Source organism: Entelurus aequoreus, linkage group LG02 (genome assembly GCF_033978785.1).
Source record: "Entelurus aequoreus isolate RoL-2023_Sb linkage group LG02, RoL_Eaeq_v1.1, whole genome shotgun sequence".
Taxonomy (NCBI): Eukaryota; Metazoa; Chordata; class Actinopteri; order Syngnathiformes; family Syngnathidae; genus Entelurus; species Entelurus aequoreus.
The window spans coordinates 9,797,072-9,816,604 of record NC_084732.1 but is presented as its reverse complement, the minus strand read 5'-3'; the positions used below and the strand labels follow the sequence as shown (position 1 = coordinate 9,816,604).

Below are 19,533 nucleotides of genomic sequence, written 5' to 3'. Positions count from 1 at the left end.
CGGCATACGTCTCGAAAATTTTAAATCAAACCATAAAGGCTTTGCTGACTCATTTAGAAAACAATCTTGTCTTCATACTTCCTCCAAACACCGTTTTGAACTTGCCCAATTTGTGATGTCAGCGGATATCTCCATATGGTAAAGTTGTACCTGAAAAGCTTTGCGCGAGTCCATCATTGTCGTCAATAAGTTCCTCTTTTTCTCTATTCTCTTGTTATGGGGCAGCCTGGCTCCTATGTTCACATGCATCCTACGTTGTTACCATTTCTAATACAAAGTAGCATATAGTTCCAATTTATATCTGTAAGTAGACTCCATATGGTAGTGCTAAAAACTACACCATCGCTGAGAAGGGAGAAGATGCAGTTGAAGTGGAGGCATGTAAATAAGATCACCCACAAAATGGTGCATCCTGAAGAGATGGTCTGAAAGCAGCTTAAAAATGGTCTGTAAAACATAATCAAAGCAAATTTTTGACCAAACAACCACCATTACATATCATGTAGACCACAAGGAAGTGTTTTAAATGTAGAAAAGTGTAGGACATTTAAGTAAAGCTCATGCTCATGTATTCAACTAGAAATACATTTATTTGTCATTGTTTGTATATAAATCAAAATCTTGGACATGAAATGACTTTTAGCTGCTAAAATTTCTCAACCATGACTTGTTTTCTTTAGATAGTTACATGTATAAAGAATTGGGTGTTCAGTTTGTGTTGGATGTCATATTTGATCAAATATTTCAAATGCAGCACCTGCATCAACAGCATGAGAGTATCCATGCAAGAAATGCCTGATACCAACTATGTGATAAAGTTTGTGGCATTTAAATTTGAAGGACTGTTCAGGCAAAGTGTCCTCAAAAGTTGTCGCTCTGGGAGTAAAATCCCTTCCTATTTGGTGCCGATTACCAGCGTTTCCTCAGGGTTCAGAGATCACACGGACTTCCAGGATCAGTCTTCTTCTGAGGAGAGCTGTGCTCCTTCATCATGAACCTCCCTGTACGCCGCCACAGGGCTGCTGTCAGGAGTGTAGCTGCTCATGTAGATCTTCAATCCCTCTGATAGTTTTTGTGCTGCCATCTTGGCCTGCAGATCCTGTCATGAACCACAACACAAGACTAGGCTCGTCACACTCGGCTGAAGGTACGCAATAAGCTTTAACTAATATGCTAACATGTTCCACAGGCTGTCATGGGTTAGTTGAACTCCTTTGGGTTTTTTGCATGTGAGGTTGCATCATATAGGCAAAATGCTGCCACCTAGTGTTGTTAGCAGGATAATGCATCCTAATGTTCACGACATGAAATGTTCAAATTTTTATAAGTTTGTATTTAATTTTTCATCTTTTTCCAAACAACTTTTGAGACATAAAAAGGTGAATACTGGATTGATGTTTAGATTTGTTGCTTCCATGAAAACAGAAGTTAGGGCATGGGTTAAAGTTGAAAGCAATATATAAGAGAGTATTAAACATACAAGCAAGGACATGAAGTGTAGTTCCCTAAAGATGCAATATTCATTCATTTAATCTGCATTTATAAAGAGAATATAATGCTCAAATGTTTACATTTTTGGGTTGGCATTTGAGTTAGAGGTGCCTCCAATATGTACTTTACTTTATTAAGCTACACTCGAAGAGCAAAATATTAGAACAACAGTAAAACTTGTCTATAGTGACCACTCAAGGGAAACAGTAAAAGTGTCCACTATAGACAAATGGCCACTGTATGCGGGTTGGGATTACAGTTGCACGATATACGATATAAATTAGATACATTTGGCTGACAATAGAGCTTTTAATACTATTGTTGTATTGTGATAATGCATGTTGATGACAAATTCTAGCTAGGTCCAACAAATTTGACGGCGACAAAAAACTAACACGTTGTCAACGCAATGTAGTGTCAACGCATTGTAGCGTCCTCGCTGGCGGCTAACGTCCCTCTAAAGTGAAAAGCCACTTCTAAGTCAGCAATCCTCGCCTCCATGGCAGCAAATAAAGTAAATTTCTTACAAGTATCATCCCTGGAGGATAAGGAATAGCTAAACATGCTACACTATACACCCCAGGAGGATATGCAAACAGCTAACCGCAAGCTAGAGCTCTTCAATGTAAACAAAGGCGGATGAATCAAAACAAGTACAGACACTAACAATACCAAGTAGAATGCCATTATATGGTCGATACTACAGTGGTTAGATCTATATTTTTTTATTATCAAAAATATCTTGCCGTTTTTGTTATGGTTTACAAACTCCGCAAAGTCACTGGACACAGGCAAATTTTTTAAGGGCAAAAAAAAAAAAAAATTATATTAGAACTAGGAGTAGGAAATAATTTAAATATTTAATTGATATTGTTACACCACCATCCAGTATTTTTGTCCAATGATAATTGTGATAAAAATGGAATTGTTGGATGATCTTGAAAATCTTAAGTATCAGTATCAGAGTTGGTTATGACCAATACTCCCCCTGTAAACTACTTATTATATTGTATATATTGTTTGTTATATTGTATATTATCATTATATACAGTATGGTACATTTATTATACTTAATTTATAGTAATCCATTCATTTTCTACCGCTTGTCCCTTTCGGGGGTGCCTTTTCCCCCCCGGTTTTCAGTGTACATCCTGCCCATGCACCACAATTTAACAAAATATAATATATTGTATCATCTTTGTGCTGATGATACGCAAATATATGTCCCTTTAAAAAAGAAAAGTGACATGAGTTTAAAATCCCTTTTTAATTCTCTTGAGGACATAAAAGCATGGTTGGCGGTAAACTATCTAAACTCTAAAAAAAGGAAATCATTTTATTTTACATAAAAAATAAACCAGAATGCTAACCCCTGGGGCCTGGTCCCCCTGATGCCTTATTTTAAACCATAAGTCACAAATCTTGGTTTTAGGTTGGACAATGATTTTAAATTGGAACAGTAGATTAACTCTGTTGTACGCTTCAGTTTTTATCATCTAAGACTTTTAGCAAAAATTAAATCAGTTTTAAAAGACAAAATGGCGGCGCATGGGAATGCAGCGGCTCTGCTAACGCTCTTGGGAGTGTAGAGCGATTTGGCAAAAAACACCCGTCATTTCTGTCAATTTCATGGCTGGCTCAAAGCGTGAACACTGTGATCACATATGACCGACAGACAATTCTGGATGTGGATGGATCGGGTCGTTATAGACTGAAAGATGCATGTACGGTGGACCTCCTCGCTAGCATGGGAATACTTCGTGGGCTACATCGAGCGGCCTTTGTAGCAGCGGAGTCAAGTGCTAGCGGTGACCGCCAATGGAGACGACATAGGCGGTGCGAGCGGAAGCAGAAGCGGGGATGCCGAGCTGGGCTAACAACAAAGAGAAAAGCTAACCAAAGAAACGTGGAGTCTCCGGGTAAGAAGCCATTTAAACTAGAACTAGCCGGCGTCAGGCTGGATAATCCCTGCACACATAGCAATTCTCTTAGAATAAAACACAACTCACATAATGTTTTTTCTTTTGTGACCATGTCAGAGGCAGACATACATTGTACTGAGGTAGCTAACTATGATGCGTTCAGTTTATCACAGCACCAAGCAAACAATCTGAATATCCCTGTCGTATCAATTCCTAGATATGGTCGAAACTATTTAAAGTGCAATACGCATAATAAACGCAACATTATTAATATTGCTACTTCGGATAATTTCAACAAACAATCCTCAAAACAGCCCACTACCTATAATATGGGCTTTTTAAACATAAGATCATTATCTTCCAAAACGCTATTAGTTAATGAAGTCATTAGAGACAACAAACTTGACGTCGTTGGTCTCGCCGAGACCTGGCTCAAACCAGACGATTTTTTTGCGCTAAATGAAGCATCTCCTCCTGGCTATACCACTACACATGTTGCCCGACCTCTTAAAAGGGGAGGGGGTGTCGCACTAATATACAATGAAAACTATAATCTTACACCTAACCTAAATAATAAATATAACTCGTTTGAGGTGCTCACTTTGAGGTTTGTCACACCGCTGCCTCTCCACCTGGCTGTTATCTACCGCCCCCCTGGGCCCTATTCGGACTTCATCAGTGAATTCTCAGAGTTTGTTGCTGATCTAGTGACGCACGCCGACAATATAATCATAATGGGGGACTTTAATATCCATATGAATACCCCATCGGACCCTCCATGCGTGGCACTCCAGACTATAATTGATAGCTGTGGTCTTACACAAATAATAAATGAACCCACGCATCGCAACGGTAATACGATAGATCTAGTGCTTGTCAGGGGTGTCACCACCTCTAAAGTTACGATACTCCCGTACACTAAAGTAATGTCCGATCATTACCTTATAAAATTCGAAGTTCTGACTCATTGTCAACAAACTAATAATAATAATAATAACTACTATAGCAGCCGCAACATTAATGCTGCCACAACGACGACTCTTACTGACCTACTGCCTTCGGTAATGGCACCATTCCCAAATTATGTGGGCTCTATTGATAACCTCACTAACAACTTTAATGACGCCCTGCGCGACACCATTGATATTGTAGCACCGCTAAAGCTAAAAAGGGCCCCTAAAAGGCGTACCCCATGGTTTACAGAAGAAACTAAAGCCCAGAAATTATCATGTAGAAAGCTGGAACGCAAATGGCGTGCGACTAAACTTGAGGTTTTCCATCAAGCATGGTGTGATAGTTTAATAACTTATAAACGCATGCTTACCTCAGCTAAAGCTAAATATTACTCAAATCTCATCCACCTCAACAAAAATTATCCTAAATTTCTGTTTAGTACAGTAGCATCGCTAACCCAACAAGGGACTTCTCCCAGTAGCTCCACCCACTCAGCAGATGACTTTATGAATTTCTTTAATAAGAAAATTGAAGTCATTAGAAAAGAGATTAAAGACAATGCATCTCAGCTACAACTGGGTTCTATTAACACAGATACGACTGTATATACGACGGATACCGCCCTCCAAAATAGTTTCTCTCTCTTTGATGAAATAACATTGGAGGAATTGTCAAAATGTGTAAATGGGACAAAACAAACAACATGTTTACTTGACCCAATTCCTGGGAAACTTATCAAGGAGCTTTTTGTATTACTAGGTCCATCAGTGTTAAATATTATAAACTTATCACTTTCCTCTGGCACTGTTCCCCTAGCATTCAAAAAAGCGGTTATTCATCCTCTACTCAAAAGACCTAACCTCGATCCTGATCTCCTGGTAAACTACCGGCCGGTGTCCCACCTTCCGTTTATCTCGAAAATCCTCGAAAAAATTGTAGCACAGCAGCTAAATGAACACTTAGCGTCTAACAATCTCTGTGAACCTTTTCAATCCGGTTTCAGGGCAAATCACTCTACGGAGACAGCCCTCGCAAAAATGACTAATGATCTATTGCTAACGATGGATTCTGATGCTTCATCTATGTTGCTGCTTCTTGATCTTAGCGCCGCTTTCGATACTGTTGATCATAATATTTTATTAGAGCGTATCAAAACGCGTATTGGGATGACAGACTTAGCCTTGTCTTGGTTTAACTCTTATCTTACTGACAGGATGCAGTGTGTCTCCCATAACAATGTGACCTCGGACTATGTTAAGGTAACGTGCGGAGTTCCCCAGGGTTCGGTTCTTGGCCCTGCACTCTTTAGTATTTACATGCTGCCGCTAGGTGACATCATACGCAAATACGGTGTTAGCTTTCACTGTTATGCTGATGACACCCAACTCTACATGCCCCTAAAGCTGACCAACACGCCGGATTGTAGTCAGCTGGAGGCGTGTCTTAATGAAATTATACAATGGATGTCCGCTAACTTTTTGCAACTCAACGCTAAGAAAACAGAAATGCTGATTATCGGTCCTGCTCAACACCGACATCTATTTAAAAATACCACCTTAACATTTGACAACCAAACAATTAAACAAGGTGACTCTGTAAAGAACCTGGGTATTATCTTCGACCCAACTCTCTCGTTTGAGTCGCACATTAAGAGTGTTACTAAAACGGCCTTCTTTCATCTCCGTAATATCGCTAAAATTCGTCCCATTTTGTCCACAAGCGATGCTGAGATCATTATCCATGCGTTCGTTACATCTCGTCTCGATTACTGTAACGTTTTATTTTCGGGCCTCCCTATGTCTAGCATTAAAAGATTACAGATGGTACAAAATGCGGCTGCTAGACTTTTGACAAAAACAAGAAAGTTTGATCATATTACGCCTATACTGGCTCACTTGCACTGGCTTCCTGTGCACCTAAGATGCGACTTTAAGGTTTTACTACTTACGTATAAAATACTACACGGTCAAGCTCCTGCCTATCTTGCCGATTGTATTGTACCTTATGTCCCGGCAAGAAATCTGCGTTCAAAGAACTCCGGCTTATTAGTGATTCCCAGAGCCCAAAAAAAGTCTGCGGGCTATAGAGCGTTTTCTATTCGGGCTCCAATACTATGGAATGCCCTCCCGGTAAAAGTTAGAGATGCTACCTCAGTAGAAGCATTTAAGTCTCATCTTAAAACTCATTTATATACTCTAGCCTTTAAATAGACTCCCTTTTTAGACCAGTTGATCTGCCGTTTGTTTTCTTTTCTTTTCTACTCTGCTCCAAACCGTGGACCGCTAGCCTGTTCATCAGATGGGGACATCTCTACGCTGCTGACTCGTCTCCACTCGGGATGGTTCCTGCTGGCCCCACTATGGACTGGACTCTCGCTGATGTGTTGGACTTTCACAATATTATGTCAGACCCACTCGACATCCATTGCTTTCGGTCTCCCCTAGAGGGGGGGGGGGTTACCCACATATGCGGTCCTCTCCAAGGTTTCTCATAGTCATTCACATTGACGTCCCACTGGGGTGAGTTTTCCTTGCCCGTATGTGGGCTCTGTACCGAGGATGTCGTTGTGGCTTGTACAGCCCTTTGAGACACTTGTGATTTAGGGCTATATAAATAAACATTGATTGATTGACTGATTGATCTTTTAACGACTTTGAGTGGGTAATCCATGTTTTTAATTTAATCACGTTTGGGCTACTGCAATTCACTCTATGTTGGGATGAACCAGGCCTCAATCGCTCATTGCAGCTAGTCTAAAATGCTGCTGCTCGTCTTTTAACTGGCACTAAAAAACATGAGCACATTACTCATATTTTAGCATCCCATCACTGGCTCCCACAGTTCATTTTAGAATTATTTTTAAAATGTTATTCTTTGTTTTAAAAATTTTTTAACGGATTAGCACCGCAATAAATGTCAGAACCTTTAAAAACGTACACGTCCACAAGGTCTCCGAGGTCAGCTGATCAGTTTCTTCTTGTCGTCCCAAAAACCTGTTTAAAATCCAGAGGGGGATTGTGCATTTTCTGCTGTGGCTCCAAAACAATATCCCCTTTAATGAGTTTTAAATCACATCTTAAAACATATTTTTACTCCTCGGCTTTTAAACCAGCATGAGAGTTGTGTGATTTTAGTCTATTTGCTTTTCTTTTATGTATTTATTCTCTTCATAGTTAAATGTTTTATACAATTGACTCTCCTTAGTTTTATCCTGCTTCTAAATGTATGTTTTAACTCTTGTGCAGCACTTTGTGAAACTTGTATTGTTTTTTTAAATGGGTTTGTATAAATCAAGCGGAATGGATTGGACAACTAGAAAATACAATGCGTAATCACCTGACACGCAATATACAGTACTTCCAAATCTTTATTTATATGACACTATTGACGAGCTGTTTCCAAAGTGCTGCGCATTGTAAAAACAATTCAAAGTAAATCAATGTAAAATACCATAAGATTAAATAATGAAATAAATACAAATACAATAATATGTTAATACAGCATTCATAATAATCAATTATTACATACCGTAATTTCCGGACTATAAGCCGCTACTTTTTCCCCTCGTTCTGGTCCCTGCGGCTTATACAAGGGTGCGGCTTATTTACGGCCTGTTCTTCTCCGACACCGACAAAGAGGATTCCGGTGGTTTTAGTACGCAGGAGGAAGACGATGACACAATGATTAAAGACTGACTTTTTATATACCGGTAGGCTGGTTATTTTGATAACGTACAGGCGAGCACTTTGTATTACTTTGCACCGTTGTATTATTTGTACTCTGCACGAATGCTGTTCGCCATGTCAAAGATGTGAAAGTTTGATTGAATGATTGAAAGATTTATTGTTAATAAATGGGACGCTTTGCGTTCCCAAGCAGTCATCTCTGTCCCGACAATCCCCTCCGTGGTAGCAGGAACCCCTACATACTACGGTAATTACACATCAAAACCCTGCGGCTTATAGTCGGGTGCGGCTTATATATGGAGCAATCTGTATTTTCCCCTAAATTTAGCTGGTGCGGCTTATAGTCAGGTGCGGCTTATAGTCCGGAAATTACGGTACTCACTTGATCGCAACTCATTTCACTAACTGAAGAAAATGTCAATAATTTACACAAGCATTAGGTGCACTTGCCATCCAAGTTAATCATCCATCCATTTCCTACCGCTTGTCCCTCTCGCGGGTGTAGGGGGTGCTGGAGCCGATCCTAGCTGCATTCGGGCGGAAGGCGGGGTACAGAACAAGTCGCCACCTCATCGCAGGGCCAACACAGACATGTATATGTAATAATATGCATAAAAGGCTTCTTCTCTGGCAGCTCACGTATGAAGTATTGCGTCATTTCCACTTTTTGGATGTGAGTGCACACAGCATAGATACATATCTATAAAATACTAGGGATAGGTTGATTGGCAACACTATATTGGCCCTGCAGTGTGAATGTTGTCTATCTGTGTTAGCCCTGTGATGATGTGGCGACTTGTTCAGGGTGTACACCGCCTTCTACCCGAGTGCAACTGGGATAGGCTCCAGCACCCCCCGCGACCCTGAAAGCGACAAGCGGTAAATATGGATGGATATATGGATAGATACGCGAGAACTACAGCTGGCCGCAAAATGAAAAAATAGATAAACGCCCCTAATTGGGCAAAAGCTATGGTTTCAATTGTCATGCCTTCTCAAACCACGGAATGCTCAAACACTTTGCCCCTAGCAATGTAAGCTTGCAGCTGAAAAAGGAGAGTCGTATCTACGATCCACTGATTCATATATATGGCTGACAGACGTGTTGTTGCACTCGCACTTTGGATGTTAGTGTCTCTCCTGACTTACTAATCTATTTGGCAATTTCCGCTTCTTAGCTTGTTATTTTTTGCTGTAATGCGGCTGCAGTTAGACTTTTGTGATTTAGGAAAGTCCATGTCCCATCGAGACAAATTGAAGAATCGATACCCCCCTTTATTGGTGATTTATTTTAAATGTTTGAGAAGAAATAAGGGAGAGTGCCTGCTGACACACGATAATATGACGTGCAGTAGAGATGCCCGATAATATCGGACTGCCTATTTTATCGGCCGATAAATGCTTTAAAATGTAATATCGGAAATTATTGGTATCGGTTTCAAAAAGTAAAATGTATGACTTTTTAAAACACCGCTGTACGGAGTGGTACACGGACGTAGGGAGAAGTACAGAGCGCCAATAAACCTTAAAGGCACTGCCTTTGTGTGCCGGCCCAATCACATTATATCTACGGCTTTTCACACACACACAAGTGAATGCAATACATACTTGGTCAACAGCCATACAGGTCACACTGAGGGTGTCCGTATAAACAACTTTAACACTGTTACAAATATGCGCCACACTGCAAACCCACACCAAACAAGAATGACAAACACATTTCGGGAGAACATCCGCACCGTAACACAACAGAACAAATACCCAGAACCCCTTGCAGCACTAAGTCTTCCGGGACGCTACAATATACACCTACAATATATCAAATTATTAAACGTAAAGTTTTTATATCGCAATTCATATTGTAGTAAGTTTATCTTAAAATGAGTAAATCAAATAACAACTGAGACTCCATCTATTAACATTATGCATCATTGCAGCAAATTCGTGGCCGCTATGCAGCGTAAAAATAACTATTCCAGGATACAAAAAGTGAGGGAAATCTTTGTGGCCGCTAACATGGGTTTGACTGTATATAAGAGTTTTCTTAATTCAGCACACAGACTAACCTGCTGTTTCATAGTCTGTGCTCTCAGAAGGTCAGCTGACTCTTGCAGAGACAGAAGCTGGGCTGGACTGTGGTGGAGAGGAGGTAGCTTTGCTGCCGTGATGTCATCCAGGTGTTTCTTGTCACGTTCTCTCCTGGCCTGCGCCGAGAGCGGCGATGACCCCTCGGACGACTGGCTGGGTGATGAGGAGCCAGACGAAGAGTTGTCGCTTCTGTTTGGCAGCCTGGAAAGTCAGAAACATGACTAAGCATTCTATCCATATACTGCTTGTGAGATAAGGCCCATCCCAGCTGACTTTGGGCGATAGGCTTGGCACACCCTTGACTAATAAAAAACAGTCAATAACATTCACACTTATGGACAATTTAGAGTTTCCGACTAGCGTAACATGCATGTACCCAGACCACCCCCTGACGCTACGCGCGCGCGCACACACACACACACACACACACACACACACACACACACACACACACACACACACACACACACACACACACACACACACACACACACACACACACACACACACACACACACACACAGAGAGAGAGAGAGAGAGAGATGCACATTATTTGTTTGTTTTAATATCATCTACTCACTGGTTTGGTCTGAATTTTTGACGAGGGCGAGACGTGTTCTCTGTTCTTTGGAGGACTGTCACAATGTGAGGCATTTGGGTCGGCTTCCTAAAAAAGTAATTGTCCTTTTTTTCCTCGTTTTTCCCATTAAAACCAGTGCTAGTAGATATTGTGACCCTGTCCAAGGCCTCAGCAAGGTCGGCCTCTTTTGTCCGGACAGAGATCAGAGAGGCCCCAGAGGCAGTTATCTCCATGGTTTCAGCAGCAGCCTCTTTGCTGACAAGTTCATTCGCAGTGTCGTCTTCCTCCTCTGCAGGAACGCAGACAAGCGACCCTTCAGTCAGTTGTGACGTGGTGAGCTCACTTTGTCGCATGGTGAAGGCTTGTTGGTATTTGGACTGAAACTCTGTTCTGGCTGCTGACACCAAACTCTTCTTCCTCTCTTCTTCATCATGTTGCTCAATGGCGAGGTTTATCTTTTCTGCAAAGTCCCTTAACTTCTTTCCTTTGTCGGGAAGGGTCTCGATTAATCTCCTGCAAACAACACTATAAAATATCAAACGCTATCATTTATGGTATACACAGTAACAGGTTACATTCAAGTTATAAGTAAAGTTTTAAGATCTTAGCATTACTGTAAGGTGCCATTAACTAATGTAATGTACCAAATGGTAATGCAATGTGTACTTATTTGAAAGACATCTGCACAAATCAAACTAGAATATGCATACTATGAACACAACCCCCTAAAAAAATATAAATACCTGCTTTGTTTAGGCCTGCGTTCCAGTAATATTTCTCAAATATTTATTTATAATTTTACTATAATTTTGTGTATACTTTATTTAAAAAAAATCATATTTATTGTTTTATTTGCAAAGTTTCAGTTTCCTCATGCTATACGTGGAGATTTGATTGTACGGTTTGTATCTTAACCACGTGAAGCATTTTGTGAGCTCTCTCTGAGAAATGCTACATAAACAAAATGTACTTACTCTTATTCAATCAACTATAACAAATATTATGTAATTGTTTGTAAATTAAATGATCAATTCCTGTTTTTTGGTAAATATACTGAATTTCACTGCATGTGCATACATTCTATTTCTGATTCAGGACAGTACATTACTAATTAATTTATAACAATGAATTGGCCCTAGTTCAGGGGTGTCAAACTCGTTATCGTTGCTGGGCCACATGGCAGATCCTTTCTAACAGTGAATATATGCCAAATATATGCGGGGTGCACCCTGGACAAGTGGCCACCTCATCACAGGATAACCAACACGGATAGATAGACAACATTCACACTCACATTCACACACTAGGGCCAATTTAGTGTTACCAATCAACCTATCCCCAGGTGCATGTCTCTGGAGGTGGGTTTCCTCCGGAGTACCCGGAGGGAACCCACGCAGTCACGGGAGAACATGCACACTCCACACAGAAAGATATTGCCTATTATTTGCGCACTATTAACAAGTAATGTACCGAAAACTTGAACACCGAAACAAGACTTTGATAACCGAAATCCGTGGTAACGAAACCGGATGTAAACAAAACGCACATCATTGTGACTGTCTTGAGCGTTCCTAGCATGTCTGCAATGTGGACGCAATTTTTATATACAGTCGTGGTCAAAAGTTTACATACACTTGTAAAGAACATAATGTCATGGCTGTCAAGAGTTTCCAATAATTTCAACAACTCTTATTTTTTGGTGATAGAGATAGATTGATTGGAAAACATACTTGTTGGTCACAAAAAACATTCATGAAGTTTGGTTCTTTTATGAATTTTTTATGGGTCTACTGAAAATGTGACCAAATCTGCTGGGTCAAAAGTATACATACAGCAATGTTAATATTTGGTTACATGTCCCTTGGCAATAAGGCACTTTTGGTAGCCATCCACAAGCTTCTGGCTGAATTTTTGACCACTCCTCTTGACAAAATTGGTGCAATTCAACCAATTTAGTGTTGCCAATCAACCTATCCCCAGGTGCATGACTTTGGAGGTGGGAGGAAGCCGGAGTACCCGGAGGGAACCCACACAGTCACGGGGAGAACATGCAAAGTCCACACAGAAAGATCCCGAGATTGAACTCAGGACCTTCGTATTGTGAGGCACATGATTGTAGCTGAGATAGGCTCCAGCGCCCCCCGCAACCCCGAAGGGAATAAGCGGTAGAAAATGGATGGATGGATGGATGCACTAACCCCTGTGCCACCCTAAATGTAATATTGTGTTGTAGAAATATGATGCAGGTAAGTGTGAGCCAGTGTCATTCATGACATCCACTCTGTGCATGTCTGAAAAATGTAAAATAGAAACTAAATGAGGTAGTGATGTTTACTCATGGAGAACACAATTAAAATCATATGTGAAACTCTTTACTACTTTGTCAAGAGTTGTGTAGAGCGTGTGTGCGTATAACGTCCATGTATTTGACGCAGTGGTCATCTTACTTGTTAGAGAGAATGGCGTTCTGTCGCAGCAGTAGTTCCTGGAGCTGTCCTCGGCTGTGGTTGCTCAAGGGACCCACCTGTCCCTGCTCGCCTATCCATGGCGAGGACATCACGGCTAGCTAAATAAGTTAGCTCCAGCCGCTCGCAAACACTGAAACAGCGGGAAGCTGCTACTCTGCTCAACGCAGCATTTTCCATGAAACGAACACTTTCTGTCAAATCAGATTAATCATATCAGCCGGTTGGTGGGTAAGAAAGCTGAATAAAAAACAAATAAAACGACAAATGTATTTAAAATCGAGGCGACAACATTTTTAAAGTGTCATTCTTCTTCTAAGGTGGACATTAAATGCCTTCTGCTGCCCTTAGTGGTGGAAGGTGGTAGTGCGAGCCATACAACACAGTTAAAGTGTTCTTGCGCCTCTCAGTGGCCAGATGTATTATAACAGGCATTCACGTGGCAACCCTTGTTATTTAATCCTTGACAATTTATTATTTCTTTCATATTTTACCCTAAAATTACCATACCATACCAACTTTATTTATAAAGCCCTTTAAAAACAACCACAGTTTAAGAACAAAGGGCTGTACACCACAAAAAATTCCAGGCAAAGGACATATTACAAAATTACATTTAAAACAGAGGTAAAATACACATATATATACTGTGTGTATATATACATATATATACAGTATATATATATATACATATATATACAATATATATATATATATACAATATATATATATATACAATATATATATATATATATATATATATATATATATATATATATATATATATATATATATATATATATATATATAATATATATATACAAACCCCGTTTCCATATGAGTTGGGAAATTGTGTTAGATGTAAATATAAACGGAATACAACGATTTGCAAATCATTTTCAACCCATATTCAGTTGAATATGCTACAAAGACAACATATTTGATGTTCAAACTGATAAACATTTTTTTTTTTTTGCAAATAATCATTAACTTTAGAATTTTATGCCAGCAACATGTGACAAAGAAGTTGGGAAAGGTGGCAATAAGTACTGATAAAGTTGAGGAATGCTCATCAAACACTTATTTGGAACATCCCACAGGTGTGCAGGCAAATTGGGAACAGGTGGGTGCCATGATTGGGTATAAAAACAGCTTCCCAAAAAATGCTCAGTCTTTCACAAGAAAGGATGGGGCGAGGTACACCCCTTTGTCCACAACTGTGTGAGCAAATAGTCAAACAGTTTAAGAACAATGTTTCTCAAAGTGCAATTGCAAGAAATTTAGGGATTTCAACATCTACGGTCCATAATATCATCAAAAGGTTCAGAGAATCTGGAGAAATCACTCCACGTAAGCGGCATGGCCGGAAACCAACATTGAATGACCGTGACCTTCGATCACTCAGACGGCACTGTATCAAAAACCGACATCAATTTCTAAAGGATATCACCACATGGGTTCAGGAACACTTCAGAAAACCACTGTCACTAAATACAGTTTGTCGCTACATCTGTAAGTGCAAGTTAAAGCTCTACTATGCAAAGCGAAAGCCATTTATCAACAACATCCAGAAACGCTGCCGGCTTCTCTGGGCCCAAGATCATCTAAGATGGACTGATGCAAAGTGGAAAAGTGTTCTGTGGTCTGACGAGTCCACATTTCAAAATGTTTTTGGAAATATTCGACATAGTGTCATCCGGACCAAAGGGGAAGCGAACCATCCAGACTGTTATCGGCGCAAAGTTCAAAAGCCAGCATCTGTGATGGTATGGGGGTGCATTAGTGCCCAAGGCATGGGTAACTTACACATCTGTGAAGGCACCATTAATGCTGAAAGGTATATACAGGTTTTGGAACAACATATGCTGCCATCTAAGCGCTGTCTTTTTCATGGACGCTCCTGCTTATTTCAGCAAGACAATGCCAAGCCACATTCAGCACGTGTTACAACAGCGTGGCTTCGTAAAAAAAGAGTGCGGGTACTTTACTGGACCGCCTGCATTCCAGACCTGTCTCCCATCGAAAATGTGTGGCGCATTATGAAGCGTAAAATACTACGGCGGAGACCCCGGACTGTTGAACGACTTAAGCTCTACATAAAACAAGAATGGGAAAGAATTCCACTTTCAAAGCTTCAACAATTAGTTTCCTCAGTTCCCAATCGTTTATTGAGTGTTGTTAAAAGAAAAGGTGATGTAACACAGTGGTGAACATGCCCTTTCCCAACTACTTTGGCACGTGTTGCAGCCATGAAATTCTAAGTTAATTATCATTTGCAAAAAAAATAAAGTTTATGAGTTTGAACATCAAATATCTTGTCTTTGTAGTGCATTCAATTGAATATGGGTTGAAAAGGATTTGCAAATCATTGTATTCCGTTTATATTTACATCTAACACAATTTCCCAACTCATATGGAAACGGGGTTTGTGTGTATATATATATATATATATATATATATATATATATATATATATATATATATATATATATATATATATATATATATATATGTATATATGTGTATAAATATATATATATATACTGTATATGTCTTAACCACGCACCCAACCACGCCCCCGCCCCCGCCCCACCCCCCAACCCCCACCGCCCGGAATCGGAGGTCTCAAGGTTGGCAAGTATGTCGATGGTACACTGTAAGTTACCTTGACTTTAGTAATGTGAGGAGGAGAAGTTGGGGACGGTGTGGCGAAGTTGATAGAGTGGCCGTGCAAGCAATCGGAGGGTTGCTGGTTACTGGGGTTCAATCCCCACCTTCTACCATCCTAGTCACGTCCGTTGTGTCCTTGGGCAAGACACTTCACCCTTGCTCCTGATGGGTGCTGGTTAGCGCCTTGCATGGCAGCTCCTGCCATCAGTGTGTGAATGGGTGAATGTGGAAATAGTGTCAAAGTGCTTTGAGTACCTTGAAGGTAGAAAAGCGCTATACAAGTATAACCCATTTATTATTTATTTAGATACTCCTTTTCCTTATCTCATCTTGTCTCAGGCTAAAGTAGAACAATAGACATGTGTATTCGTTCTGGAGGGTGTGGGCAATTGGCATATTGAAGAAGACAACACTTCCGTGATGTTTTCAGATCAACTTGGCTACGCAATTGAATGTGTTGCTCTAGGCTGGTCTCTCTTTCCAAAGCTTTGGAAATAAATTGCAAAATACCTATTCTGTTCTGGTGATCATTTAAACTGAGCTTATATGTCATCAAAAGAACTTGGGATTGACCAGTAACTTAAATTCCCTTGGAGGAACATCTGGTCCAGCGCAACAATACCCAATCATGGCACCCAGTGCCGGCCCAAGACTCCATGGGGCCCTAAGCAAAATTTGATTTTGGGGCCCTCTATTTCTGCCAATAATATTGATTGTTGATCATTCACACACCTACTATAAACTCATTGCGGCTCTGGCAGTGTTGTTTACATTATCCTATTGTCAGCCTGGTATGTCTTTACAAATGACATGTCATTTATAAAGATATGGGGGTGGCCCAGTTAAGAACCTAAATAATACCAATGAATGAACGAATGATGTCCAGAGTGCCATATATGGTTCCTAATCTTAAAATGTAGAAAACATTCAGCTACAAGAGTGGCCTGGGGTTGAACAGTCCAAGTGATAAAGCTTTGTATTTACAGTAAAAGTGTCATCATGTCTCATCAGTCTTGTACATATTAGTCTTTAATTACTAGTTTATATTTTTAGTTAATTGTTCATATTTAATGTTTACTTTGTACAAAGAGAGCGCAGTCTACTGAAGTTAAATTGCATGTGTGTTAAACATAACTGGACAATAAAGCTGATTCTGATTCACTTTATTATTGCACCTATGTTGACCCAATCCCGCTGTCCCTCGGCTGCCAGTTTTAAGGACTTTTTGGAAAATAATTTGCAGCAAAAGCAATAGACTTCTTGAATAAGTCAGCCAGCTACGCTTGACTTTTTCCCCATTGACTAGCTGTCTGTAGGTATAATGATAATGAAAACTTCGGCCATCATGCCGTTTGGGGAATGAAAAGTTCTCCTTAATAGACAGTGGTCCTCTGATCACCTGCTCAGTCCTGTCTGAATCTGAGAGGAAAGAAGGCCACACAGCTGGGTCAACTGGCGGAACTGATGATGGTCCATGGTGTGAAGGGGACGCTGTGGTGGAAGTTGCTGAGGAAGTGACCAAAGAAAGACAATGACTAAAAAAGAAGGACCTATAAGGTCATTAAATTGCACTGTTGGACATAATTATTAATCTCAGAATGTTCTGCAGTACAATGAGCAATTATAAAGGATGTTTTGCAGTTAACTTACTAGATAAATCAGCTGTGGTTTCAGACATGGAGGGGACAGTGGGCACAGAGGATGGAGGTGTGTGAGAGCACTGTAGAGGATGGAGATGGACCTAAGATGAAATACATACATACATACATACATATAGACACACATATTAATGAGATACTTTGACTATATTAATTTCCCTTCAGGTGTAATGTTTATACTAAGAAATTAAATGTATACTGTATGGTGACAGTCTTTTCCTCACCTGATTCATCACTCACAGTTGAGCCTGAGGATGTGGACTGGCTCTGGGCTGATTCTGTGCCTCCAAAGTATTTTAACAATGCTCCTGGGGAAGTTTCACATAACTTATGAGTTGATGTAAAAAATAATGTTTATTTTAATCACATAAATTACCGTGCTCTGCTGCAAACAATTTGTGCAAACAACATATCTCACTAGTAACCTGATGCTAAAAACATATTGCTAGCACCGCGCTAGCTAGCTAACGTCACCTAGCTAAAGCTAATTACAGCTACAAATCTCTTTGATAAACTTTTTATTACCAAGTCATGCAAACATACCTTTATCATGGCATTTTTTTCTCCTCTTCCACTTTCTTCTTCTTCCTTTTTTCTGCACCTGAAGGATATGTCCTTTTTTGTGACATTGTTTTGCCTCTATCTGCGCTTTTGATGCCCAGTGCGCACTGGTATTGCACGGCAGGCGGCAAACGTCACAGGTGCAGCAGAGGCAGCTTTACATTTAAAGAGAGGCAGAATCACTAGGCCTAGTTCAGCAGCAGCACTCTGTTGACCTAAAATTGTGTTTTTGTACAATAATATATCTTTGATCATTTAGAAATCATCAGTCAGACTCGTACATGCAAAAAATAAAAATAAGAATTTTTTGTTAATTGCTTTTGGGGGCCCCCTGGTGGCCGCGGGGCCCTAAGCAAGCGCTTAGTACGCGTATGCCTTGGGCCGGCTCTGATGGCACCCACCTGTTCCCAATTAGCCTGCACACCTGTGGAATGTTCCAAATAAGTGTTTGATGAGCATTCCTCAACTTTATCAGTATTTATTGCCACCTTTCCCAACTTCTTTGTCACGTGTTGCAGGCATCAAATTCTAAAGTTAATGATTATTTGCACAAAAAAAAAAGTTTATCAGTTTGAACATCAAATATGTTGTCTTTGTCGCATATTCAACTGAATATGGGTTGAAAATGATTTGCAAATCATTGTATTCCGTTTATATTTACATCCAACACAATTTCCCAACTCATATGGAAACGGGGTTTATATATATATATATATATATATATATATATATATATATATATATATATATATATATATATATATATATATATATATATATATATATATATATATATATATATACACAGGTATATTAAGATTAATTAAAGATTAAAGTACCAATGATTGTCACATATATATACACTACCGTTCAAAAGTTTGGGGTCACATTGAAATGTCCTTGTTTTTGAAGGAAAAGCACTGTACTTTTCAATGAAGATAACTTTAAACTACTCTTAACTTTAAAGAAATACACTGTATACATTGCTAATGTGGTAAATGACTATTCTAGCTGCAAATGTCTGGTTTTTGGTGCAGTATCTACATAGGTGTATAGAGGCCCATTTCCAGAAACTATCACTCCAGTGTTCTAATGGTACAATGTGTTTGCTCATTGGCTCAGAAGGCTAATTGATGATTAGAAAACCCTTGGGCAATCATGTTCACACATCTGAAAACAGTTTAGCTCGTTACAGAAGCTACAAAACTGACCTTCCTATGAGCAGATTGAGTTTCTGGAGCATCACATTTGTGGGGTCAATTAAACGCTCAAAATGGCCAGAAAAAGAGAACTTTCATCTGAAACTCGACAGTCTATTCTTGTTCTTACAAATGAAGGCTATTCCACAAAATTGTTTGGGTGACCCCAAATTTTTGAACTCTAGTGTATATATATATATATATATATATATATATGTATATATATATATATATATATATATATATATATATATATATA

General features: G+C 39.7%; 1 protein-coding gene and 1 long non-coding RNA gene across 3 annotated transcripts; both read right to left on the bottom strand.

Moving 5' to 3' along the window:
- Nucleotides 1-575: 575 nt before the first annotated feature.
- Nucleotides 576-13,539, bottom strand: LOC133630033 (DNA-directed RNA polymerase II subunit GRINL1A-like). Of its 2 annotated transcripts, none has more exons than XM_062021261.1 (4): nt 13,169-13,539; nt 10,722-11,246; nt 10,120-10,342; nt 576-1,099 (listed from the first exon to the last, which is right to left on the bottom strand). In XM_062021261.1, the coding sequence occupies exons 1-4, from the start codon at nt 13,276-13,278 to the stop codon at nt 956-958; spliced, it is 1,002 nt and encodes a 333-aa protein (XP_061877245.1). In that variant the 5' UTR covers nt 13,279-13,539; the 3' UTR covers nt 576-955. The 2 variants fall into 2 exon arrangements, with proteins under 2 accessions (XP_061877245.1, XP_061877254.1); XM_062021270.1 differs by having other exon boundaries at nt 10,722-11,234; nt 13,169-13,537.
- A 3,494-nt stretch (nt 13,540-17,033) lies between these two features.
- LOC133630042 (uncharacterized) lies at nt 17,034-18,248 on the bottom strand. Its single transcript, XR_009821183.1, has 4 exons — nt 18,058-18,248; nt 17,739-17,822; nt 17,507-17,597; nt 17,034-17,362 (listed from the first exon to the last, which is right to left on the bottom strand). It is a non-coding gene; the product is annotated as an uncharacterized LOC133630042 (long non-coding RNA).
- Between the last annotated feature and the right edge of the window lie 1,285 nt (nt 18,249-19,533).

Excerpts from the sequence above, each read along its gene's own strand:
- LOC133630033 (XM_062021261.1), bottom strand. The coding sequence starts at position 13,278 with ATGTCCTCGCCATGGATAGGCGAGCAGGGACAGGTGGGTCCCTTGAGC. Across the intron at positions 11,247-13,168 it reads AACGCCATTCTCTCTAACAA|TGTTGTTTGCAGGAGATTAA; the intron begins GTAAGATGACCA and ends GATATTTTATAG. Across the intron at positions 10,343-10,721 it reads CAAAAATTCAGACCAAACCA|GCTGCCAAACAGAAGCGACA; the intron begins GTGAGTAGATGA and ends CTGACTTTCCAG.